Source organism: Limulus polyphemus, unplaced genomic scaffold (assembly GCF_000517525.1).
Source record: "Limulus polyphemus unplaced genomic scaffold, Limulus_polyphemus-2.1.2 Scaffold2687, whole genome shotgun sequence".
NCBI lineage: Eukaryota > Metazoa > Arthropoda > Merostomata > Xiphosura > Limulidae > Limulus > Limulus polyphemus.
The window spans coordinates 19,887-32,049 of record NW_013668297.1 but is presented as its reverse complement, the minus strand read 5'-3'; the positions used below and the strand labels follow the sequence as shown (position 1 = coordinate 32,049).

Below are 12,163 nucleotides of genomic sequence, written 5' to 3'. Positions count from 1 at the left end.
GACTACTTCTCGTTATTGTTTAGTACCACGGACACAGCGTACTGAAAATAAGTAAATAATAATAAAATAAATAACTATATATATATATATATATATATAAATGTATAATGTTATGAGATTAAAGCTATTTAGACTACACATTTTTGTTTTCATGTTATAATTTGTAATCATTCTGGAATGAAAAAAGCATAATTTATATATATATATTTCATAATTATTTATGGTGGTTATGAGGTCAGTCAAATTGACAGACCCTGTATACAGTTACGGTAGATAAAATATAAAGTTTTGCCGAAAACAAACATTTGAAATGTACTTAGGAGGTTGTAGAGATAACACAAATGATAGTTGAGATTTTTGGAACAAAGAATAGTTTTTTTAATCATAACATGAAAATCACTTTGCACTCAGATTAGTAACGAAACAGACTCGATATATTTTGTTAAAAAATCTAATTTTTTGTGTATAAAAGACTTGTAATGTTTACTAAAATTCTACCAAATTTTGTGAAGATACACATACTGCATTAAAAGCTATGGTAAAAATAATTAACGTGTGCAAATGTGTATACGAACTCATGTATTTTACATCAAGCTCATCGCAAAAGGGTTAATGTGTGCCATATTCAGACTCAACAGTTGTAGTACTGCTGTTTCTCATTTCTTATGATCTTATATAGTTATAATAGCATGATCAACGTTAACATGTTTCTGTAGCAACAACATATCTTGCCACAATATAAAAAATCTTGTCTTGTTTTTCAGTGGAACATTACCAGATTGTGTTTTCAGACCTTAAATCTGTATGCAAGATCCATGGCTTTCCAGTAATTTGTCCTCTTCCTCTTCGCTAAATAAATTAAACATTTTTTAAGACTTTTTCATTTTACTGTGATTTTAAGAGAGTGTCATTCAAAATCCTCACAGATTTTCTTACCAAATATCAAACATGGTATGGCCTATGTTTTTCTAGGACTAGTGTGAATTTGTTTTCATTGAATTATAGGTTGGCTATCACACAATGTGACAAGAATCTTTACTAGTTTTCTAATATGAAGTATAAAGATAATTACTTTTAACAAAGAACTAATTTATTTAGTTTTAGTAATCTTATGAAAATTTATAGGAGAAATCCATGGAATGGTATGAATCATAGTTTCAGCTTGTTATATGTTTCATATTACCCTGTGTATACGAAAGATTTTCATACACTACAGTTTAGGTTTAAAAAAGTTACTTAATCTTAAATTGTCTTAAGATGACTATTATAGTAAATAAGTTCAAAAATGTCTTTAAAAAAACCAAAACACACTGAAAATAGAAAGATTAGTCTTATGTGAGAATAATCAATTAGTTGAATATAATCGAATAATGAGCCCCACAATTAATTGATTAGCAAATTCCACTAATTGGTCAGTTATATTCACAACTAAATACCCAAGTCTATTTCAGAACAATATGTCTCACCAACACACATAACTAAGAAATACTTGAGATATAACATCTCCAATTTTGATCGAGTTTCTTCATGATTTTTTCTCTTCGAACCAAAAGTACAGAAACTTTATTTGATAAAAAAACATACTTAACTATAGTGTATTTTTATCAAATTTGGTATACTGATAGATCTTTTCAACCTACAATTAGGAGTCTCATTTGGTGTAAATAAAAACCACATGTGCAAAGTTATTAAAAAAAAAACACCCAAATTTGACAAAAGATTTTGTGCACATCTACACAAAAACACATGTGAGTTACCGGTCTACCACTTTTTACAACAGCTTCATCTAAGAGTAAAAGTGGACCATTTTTAGTTTTAGGCATTCATATTAAAGATTGCTGACTCAGAGCAGCAAAACTATAAGGTGAAAGGATGTGCAGATACATAAGTATTGGTTAGCCCATGCAAACTAGATTAGCAGTTTCTAGCTAAGTTTTCAAAAGAATCATACGGGTGGACGATTATTATTCATTATTCACTTCCAAATTTTTAGCACAAATTTACTAAATTTTATGAAATTATCCTAACTAAAGAGCATTTAGCATCATGTGATATTAGCTTAAGCAATTAGCATAAATAATGGTGCTTGATACAGCTGTACTAACTGCATGGGGGTGATGACAAGAAATTGTTAATTTAAATTCCATGGAATTACTATAAAGGATGATATTAACACTGTTTTTGACAGGAAAAACTACCACCATATATTTTAAAGAATCTGATTGGTTCCATAAAGTAAAGATCTGTTCCAAATAATAGGGTTGCAACCCTAGAACTAGAGTGGGTTACAAGTGAGTGTCACTTTCTTATTTGGCATGGTTTGTTGGTGTATATTGACAAAAAGTTATGATATCTAATCAAAAACATCTTAGGTGTGAAAAACAGGTGCAGCCAAAAAAAAGGACTGAGCATGTGATTTAAAGGAATGAAAGCAAAATTGGCAGCCAAAATGGTAGCTAAGAATTTTACAGCAAATATCCATTCATTAATTAGCCAGGCCATGCTTTTTGCTCAATTTGGGGCATAATGGTTGGTAAAACAAAATACATGGCCTAAGGTGTTTTTGATTAGATTGTAATATTCCTAAGTAATCTTATATAACATGATAAAAAAGAATAGAGAAAACTACCTAACTTCAGTACATGCCAAACATGGAACATCTCTAAAATTATTCTTAATTAAGTACAGGGCCACAGCTTGATCTTCTTGTGACTCATGGTTAGAACACTTGAAATAAAATTCTGCTGTGTCACCAGAGCAATTATCAGCTTGACAAACCCCAGGAATTCTGCCAGCAATCAGAACATCATCCCAACAGCATGGGTCCTGAATATGGAAACAGAATCATTTATCTTTGCTGTGAGGATCTAAAGGAATGAAACACATTTTTTCAGGAATATGAAAAAACAACCCTGTCATACAAAACTTTGGAATTCTTTCTTCTAACCATTAAATGCACAAATGTGATACAAACATGTATACAAGTTGCAACTTACTGATTCAACAGATGACTATTAGCTACCTTTAAAACATCAAACTGAGAACTTTAATGATTTTATTTTTTTTAATTATCAAAGTTATGATTTAAATTATATTTTCTGGTTGGGTCAGCAGTTTTATGAGACATTAGTGGAATTAACTGATCATAAATGGTTTATATCTGACTAAAATTTTTCACTAGTGTCAAAATACCAAATAAGGTGCTAAGTTTGTCATAAAATACTTTTTTTTTACCATGAAAATCATCTAATCACAAACTGAAAGAAAGGTAATAACAATATGGTAAAAAAACAACATTTTAATTTGTAAGATGGTACTGGTGACATAATATTATAATAAAACAACAATAATACCTTAACAATACTATGATATTATAGTAGTAAAATGGCAGTACTAGAAGATGACCCAGACTTTAAAACCAATTGTGGGATACCTGAAAATTGGTTTAATTAGTAGGATAATCTTAGTAATGGGTGACTGTCATTTTCATACATGTATTCAGACAAATGTAAAGATTTTATTTTATGAAAGTTAATGCACATACTGTATATGTAGTTAGTTATTAGCCTTGGTTTTGCCTTGAAGATGGGTATACTAATGACCCTAATCCTGTACCTTACGTCTCTTTAAGTAACTGTGCAGTGAAAGTTTTTAGGTGCACTAGCCAGTCAACTTTTGAATTGCTCTGTTAGTCATTTTGATGGGGAGGAAAGTGTAGAAAACATAAAATGGGTACAAATTTACTAGTCATAGGTAGAAACAAGCAATTTAATTGAAATAATCAATTACCAATAAGCATTGATTACATCAATTAGTGTCATGCAAAATAATCTATTAATGGAAATTATAAAAAATTAATTGTCATAAAAATAATCAACTATCTGAAATTAGGGTTTCTGATTTTTCCAACTATCCAAGTGATCAAAATACTGCCATTATGTATGCTTGTTAATAAGTGCAATTTTTATGTACTACATAATGGTCTATCTGTGCTCTGCCAACTTGGGTGTCAAAACCTTATTTGAGCATTATAAGATCTATTTTTTTTACTTTCAAGTTTGTTCAGTTTTGGCAAACATGGGTCTTTGGTTTGTTTCTCATTATCACGAAACTTGCTCACCCTGTCTTTGTTATGACAAAGCTGCTAAGGCTAACTTCCACTGATTCTAATTATATACTGCTGACTACAAGGAAGGCAATTGGCTGGCAGTACCCACTGCCAACTATCTGGCTACTTAAGTTTTAAATAAAGAGTTAATTTACTGTATTTTTTTATTTTATGTTATGTTTCTAACTTATAATTGCACAACAGTATTCTTTAATATTTTATGAGCAGGAATAGATTTATATGAGTGGGGGAGTGTCAATTAAATGTTGTCATGGTAAATTTCATTTCTTGGTTTTTTCAGACAGTCTTAACAATGTGTCTAGATATTAAAAGATTCATTTTCATTAAAATAGGAATTGTTTAAAACACTTGTAGCTCTTATAACATAACCTTGTTAAAACATTGATTTTCATTTTTAGAAGTTACAATTCTTGCAAGAAAAATTTTTTCCTACTGATGATGTTTAAGATAAGTGAAAAGGCAAGTGGTGTGGCTTTATAAGTAAAAACTTCTTAAAACATTTTTAAAAGCAAGTATCCTTCTTACTAGTGCTATAATGTTTTTGAAATATGGTAAATAATTCTAATTATTTAATTTTAATCTAAGAAAAACATGAAATTTTTATGTTTAACCATTTTTTTTGTATTAATCATATTACTAGAAATTAAGATACAAGCTTTGCAATTGATAGATTATAACATCACCGAGCTAATCATTTACAGAATATATATATTAATGTTATTTTAAATTTACCTAACTTATTTAGGTCACTTTAAGACCATATGGTCAACCAACATGGACTAATCCCAAAACTATATTATTGTAGTAGATGTATCTTTCTTGTAAAAAATAATGAAAATCTAGTTATAGTACCACACACCGAACTTTCAAAAAGTTAACAGGTATCATACCATTAATGTAAAAATGAAACATTACCACAACCAGCATGGAAAAGGTAAACATTAATATTAATTGATGATACAGTAATTCTGTATTCTCTGAATAGACTTTGTAGTTTTATCCTTATTCATTCTCTAATGGTTTTCAAACTATATATGATAGTTATAATTATGAGGTTTTATTTACAAATTATATTATTGTTACTGTGTGTGTGTTTTTGTTATTGCAGGCTAGATGCTGTGTCCACCGATGGTAACACAGGCATGTGATGGTTTTATTGTCTTGAAATTCTTACATGTTCTAAAGTAATTCCTGTACAGTGAATTCCAAAATGATATCCATTTTTCTCCATAACATACAGATTTTTCACAAAACGTCATATGTACTTTTACATAAGTGAATCATTTTCTTTGACATCAGGTCACATTTTGTTATGCTTAAAATGTTGACAACTGCTGGCTATAGATTTCTCTAGACCAATTGCGATGCGAGTCTTATTGATTATTCAAGAACTCACACGTAACAAATATAATAATAAAAAATGTTCATTGTGGTAAACGAAATAATTATTTGATCTAAGTAAGAGTTTTTCTTCCCGATTTCTAAACAATCCTTAAGTGATCCAAAAAAATAAATATTATTTGCGAAACCTGCATAGCTCAATTATGGAAAATCTGTTATTAAAGCAAAACTACTTTTATGAAGTTTAAATTTGCATGCCTGTGTAATAGAACCCCTGATTTTAGTGTTGTAAATTCATAGATTTAACACTGACCTACTAGGGGACATTAATGTTATGCTAATTTTTATTTTTTTCTGTTCACTTTAAATTTAGGCTACTTAACTCTCTCAACACGGGCTCGGTCAATTTGACTGACCACATAACCTCTTTGTGCTCATTTAAAGTCTTTAAATATTTAATACTTCTAACTTTTAATATAGTGTGTATTTCTTCAAAAAATTTAAAAGTCTTTCAGTTAATATTACAAGTCTGTTCACATACAAAAAATAATATTTTTTAGTGAAGTATTTTGAATAAAATATAATAAAGATTATGGGAAAAAATATATTGCCTTGTTCTAAGTAGTCCGTGTGCATAGTAATTTTCATGTTAAAATTAAAAAATACATTTCCTCATCTCCAAAATCTCAAATTTCCTTTGTGTAATTCCTAAAACCTCTTAAATGCATTTCAAACGTTTTTTCAGTAAAACTTTATAGTTTATCAGTTATTTTCTCTACCCTATCTCAAAATGGGATAGGTTAAATCAACAGACATCATAATCACCAAAAAAAAATTTAAATAAATCTAAATTACCCATTTTTTCTTTCTAGAATGACTTCAAATTGTAAGATGAAACTACATTCGTTTATCCTAAATAGCTCTAAGGTTGTAACAGTATACATCCATTTATAATTAAATTTTATTGTTTTATTGCCCTTTGAACCCTGTCTAACTACTCTCTGCACTATTAAGTCGTAAATCATTCAGGGAACACGCAGCTCATGTTACACTAACGAATTTCATTACCCACGAGCTGCTTGCGTGTTTGCCTTGTGAAACATTTGTATTATATTATTATTATTATTTATTTTACCTAAACTAATCTTAAAAAACCTAAAAGGATCCCTATCTTTAAATTTTTGTTACTTTTACAATTATACATAAAGAATAAATATGAAAAACAAGAAATATAATACATAACCAATCTTCTTTTTCTTGCTGTCAGTTTTCAAAGAGAGTTAACTCTAATTTTTTTTTATACTAGACAGTAATGCATTTAATAATTTTTAGTTAATTAAATAATGCAACAAAGAATATAAACTAATAACATGCAAAAAGTATACAAATTCACTTACCTCTCGAAATTTTCCTGGCTTTCTAACTATGCAGCAAGAGCCGTTACAAATTCATCTAAGCTAGTCGTTAACTTTCTCATGGGAATGAATCTTGTTCTGTGAGTGAAACTGACAATAATTTGTTCAGAATACAACATTATACAATACGTCAATTGATAAATGAAAACCTTGACTTTCTATTGGTTATAGGTAATATATGATGAAATGTAAGAGAAAATTATCAGTGAATTCTGAAAGATAGGATGTAACAGATGGGTGTGGCAGGAGGGGTATGATTTTCTATTTGATAGTTCTGTCACCAAACATAATTGAATGTTATAAAAATTATGGTTTGTCTGAGGAATAACAATTTTATAGAGAGTAACTTTTATAGAGATGGGTTGTGGATAAAACAGCGATGATGACATGCTGGGAGAAAATGTGTCATGTGGGTCACACTAGTGGAAATTCAGGATTTTTTAAATATTGCCTTGTCAATTTAAGAACTTAAAACTTATATACTATTAAAATAAGGATCATTAGCTAAAATTTTATGCTATACTAATTGGTATCACATAAACAAAAAGTTTGAATGTAAGACACTAAAACTTTGTGTCATGTGCAGTAAAGAATACCCATGGCGAGAGGGTTAAACAATTTTCAAAAATACTAAATGAGTTACGATTATTCTTTCACTTATTCTTACAAAGAATTTGAGTAACTGGTTAGTATTATACAACATTTAAGGCTCCAACATAGTCATAAACATTCTCATGAACATGTAAAAAAAAAGAAATTGTCAGGAATAACAACTCTGAAAAATTGTGCACTATTATTGTAACAGGTGACTAACAATCAAATAAATTATTCATTGTTTCTAAACATTAGTTATCTAACTTCCATATACAATACATTTTCATGTACAAAGTTTGGGATTAAAAAGTAACTTTTTCTAAGTTATTGTAACTAAAGTCTGATAATGGGATTTCTTCTGGCTTTTTAATTTTTCACCACTTTATTAATTTTTATTTTTTTGAAACAAATTTTGTAATCATCACTTACAAGTAATTTACCTAGACACAGCACTATATATAGAGTATAACACAAAGAAATCACATGACTAGAGATTACTTAAGGCTTAGTAAAAGTATCTTGCTGTTTGGTTCTTTGTAAAAAATTAAAATGTTCTTACTTTTCAATAGACAAACATTAAATTTTTTTTATACCGAAAATGTATTTCCGATAATACTTACCTCTTTTCACACTTTAGCTATATCCAGACAAAAGTTTCTTTTCTAAGCATTGGTGTAAATTTCACCTCAATTGCTCCAGCCTTTATACCCCACCATATTGACTAGAGACTAGTTGAATCTAGTGATTCTCTCCACCGACATCAATGTGCCCCCAAAAACAACACAAAAGTGGACAAACCTTCGCCCCAGCCTGAAGAAGCACAAAATGCAACAAACTGAAATCAGAATTACAGGACCTGTTGCATCTCACTCAACCTGAAGAAACAGAAATTACAAACATCAATCCTGACTCCCCAACATGAGATGCAAGGCAACCCATCTGCCCCTGGAATTATGAGGAGGATATGGAACAAACTATTCAACCAATAGCACAGGAATTGATGCTGTGTGTGTGGAATTATGAAGAGACGAGGACCCCTCGTCCATGATCATAGAAATTAAAATAATGAACAAAGAGAAGAGCCACACACAATGCAACCGGATAATGAAGAGTCATATCTGAACTGGAATTACAAGGAGACTCCCATGTAGAGTGGTCCTGTTCCTACCATACATCTGGGAAGACCATCCAGGGTTATTGGTAGGAGGGCAGCTAGCTTCGCCCACTTCTCCTTGAGTGGAATAGTGAGTTCAAGGATCTCTCAGGAAGAATATACCTCTGTCCACCACTCCAGTGACTGGAAACTGGAAGTGGTAAGGACTCCCATATACAACTAGGAGTTGGGGAGTCCCGAGGAATGATGCTTCAGAGACAGTGCAATAAGTGAACTACATTCTTTATTTTGAAAAGCAAACTGACCCTGATTTATTCAATCCAGATTTCTTACATTTTACTCATTATAGTTCACGAATGGTGGTCCAATAGTGTATTGTTTGTAGTTTTATAACTGTTTACCACCCGAAAGCTCACAAGGTGGTCTTATGGAACACCCCATATCAACAGAACTCATTGCTGCCAGAAATTTATCTATACATACATGCATATATATATATATATATATATATATATACACACACACACACATAGATATATTAGTGATGCACTAATACCCGGCCAGATATTTGTCCCCAGCCGGTTATTGGACTACACAGTAATACCTAGCTCCGGCCGAGTGTCGGAGTTAAAAACAGCCAATTCCGGGTAATTGAGAATGGCATCTAATCCCTAATCTTTGTGTCAACTTACGAGGTACTGATAGTTAAAGTCAATAATTGGTTTAGTTAAAAAAAGCATGTTCCGAGCAACAGAGACTGACCGCCTGCTGAAAGTTGAGGATTCAGAGAACAATAGAGGTTAATAAAAGGGATGGCTTGAGAAGTGGATTTCTGGGGAAGGTGGAATTTTGAGAACAATAGGGGTTAGAGTTTGAGAAGTTGGGGCTAGGTATTAATTGTAATAATGATTCCAAAACATGTCAACATTACTGTTTCTGCATTTACTTTCACTGGCTTCACTTTTGGAAGTCAAAAGAAGCTCAATTTCCCACAATGGCCAGGATAGCAAGGCATTATCTCTCTGCACCTCCGACCAGTGTAGACAGCAAACAGGCTTTTAGCACTATTGGCAACATTATAACAACCTAAAGGTCAAGGCTGTTACCCAAAAACGATGAAATGCTACTGTTCCTCAAGTACAATTTAAACAAATTCCAAAATACAGGCATTCTGCAAACTGGTTTGCACATTTTTCTTAGTTAATTTTGAAAGTTGAAAGTAAAACTGGAATGTTCTATTGGTGATTATTCGGTTAAATGTAATAAACGTCAATTTTGTTTTGTTTCTAATTTTTGTGTATGTTGTTTTCTGGGGGAGAGAAGGGAGAACCCAGTCCTGGATGATATATATATATATATATATCAGTTGACTGGTAGCTGACAAGGTTAACACCCACTACAGAGTAGATTCCACATGAAAATGATGAGAGGGTCTCTGAACACAAATGGAAATAAACACAAAAGAAATGAAGTCACTCACCTCTCTTACAAACTAGTCGGGGCATGTGAAATAGCCACAGAAAGTAGCCCAAAACCTTCTGAGGAGGCAACCACCAAATCTTGTACATAATGAGATATAAATCTATTAGTCATTGTCCACATACCAGCCTGTACAATCTCCTCCAGCTGGTGACTTCACTGAGTCAGCAGGGGGCATCAAGATATGGTTATTTGAGAAGATGAGACCCGAAGAAGTCTCTGTTCCTCCAATGAAAGCCAAAAGTAAGCAATAAGCATCAACAGATGAACCTAACCTTTCAAAGCCACAGGGGATGAGTCACATGACAGTTTAGTAATCCAATGGATAAACAAACAGTGATGTGAGCCTCGAATCCCTTCAGTGTACACAACATAACACTGAAGAGCCTGAACCAGGCATAAAAGACTATCCAGATCTCAGCATTTATAAAAATGAGAAATTGCTATTATTAATGATATCCAAAAAGAATTGGAAAGAATTTCAGATAAAACTAAAAAAACTAAGTTTGAAAATGAACAAATCATATTATCATGAAGACAATCTAAAATTTATATGCTATCTTAAATCAGAGAAATAAAGTAAAGAAATCTGACGAAGGTATTTTTCACTGCAATAAACCAAATCAAGACACATGTTAGTGTGTCTTGCAGCCAAAAATCAACCTGCAGGACACACTGTGTGTTATTAACAGGAGTGATAGTTCATTGATTTTCTACCTTCTGTAGCTCGGACTGTGGTAATCCAAACTATCACATATTTTAAATGGATATGCACTACCAGACTCTTACTTCACATATCAAATTTAAAGGAAATCCATTAAGAAATACCCGAGATATAAAATCTCCAATTTTGATTGAGTTTCTTCCTTTTTTTTTTTCCTTAGCACCAAAAGTACAGAAACTTTATTTGATAGAATAGTTATAATGTTATACAATACGCCATTTGATAGATGAAAACCTCGACTTTCTATTGGTTATACGTAATATATAATGAAATGTAAGAGAGAATTATCAATGAATTCTGAAAGATAGGCTGTAACAGGTGGGTGGGGCAAGAGGGGGTCTGATTTTCTATTTGATAGCTCTGTCACCAAACAAAATTGAAGGCTGTAAAATATGTCTGCATATTTCTCACATACTGCTTAGCTTGACTTATTTTTCTAGCCACACTTAATATCTATGGTCTGCTCTTCCTTAGGATAAGCCTTCACATTCTGCCCACCTTTGTAACTATTGGTGTTGGCCATAAAGAGTATCCACTGTTAGAGATGGATCAATCTCCCACCAAGTGCAACTCCCACAAGTCTCCCCCCTAGAGTGGGAAGTACACTCAATGAGATGAGTTTCCTTTTCTTTCTCTATATTTTCAGAAAATAGCTCATCTACACAATGGTCACTCTGCCATCTTTTCAGAGTTGTATTTTAGCTAATTTTTTTTGTAGAAAGGCGAGTTCCCTATCTGAAAATGTATTTTTGAAAGATAGTCACCTCTCTAAAGAACTACCCACCCTACTTCCCAGTGTCTGATGTACCTAGTTGCCTATGAGCTTTTGGTTTAGACAAAGTGCTTAAGGACAGTACTGCACAAAAAGATTGTGTTGCCCTCTTATTGGTGAAGGAGTAAAGTTTGTTGTTGCTTAGCAATGTAGACTAGCCCATCACACAAATATTACATTCAGGTGTGAGAGCTCTTTCATTGGCTTGGTGCATGTGGAAAACCTTTTCAGCAGTAGTATTGAAATGCTACCTAATTGTTATATGGAGATGTGAGACCTGGAAAAAGAAAAGGAGAATAGCCAGGAAAATGACTGAAGTTCATCAACAATGCTGTTCTGCATCAAGAGATCAAAAGAAAAAACTAACAGACCATTCCTGAAAAATTACATAAAAAAGAAGAATCAGGTGACCTAGAGGAAAGAAGAGATGAATGGACCAGAGTCTTATAATACGTAGTAACATAGATTAGTGCAGAACTCATTATTAAATGCGTACATGAAAAGGCAGAAAATTAACTCTTTCAGCCCGGGCTCGGTCCCTGGGACCTACCTCATAACCATTTTGTGCTTGTTATAGTTTTCATGCTATAACTTT

At 32.0% G+C, this 12,163-nt stretch overlaps 1 protein-coding gene across 2 annotated transcripts in view; it reads right to left on the bottom strand.

The window, feature by feature from the left end:
• Positions 1 to 12,163, bottom strand: part of LOC106467635 (E3 ubiquitin-protein ligase parkin-like) — an 83,154-nt gene that overhangs the window by 53,017 nt on the left and 17,974 nt on the right. For both annotated transcript variants that reach the window (XM_022395836.1, XM_013928003.2), the window contains exon 4: positions 2,630 to 2,826. In XM_022395836.1, coding sequence (XP_022251544.1) covers positions 2,630 to 2,826 — 197 coding nt within the window. The remainder of the gene's footprint in view (positions 1 to 2,629; positions 2,827 to 12,163) is intronic.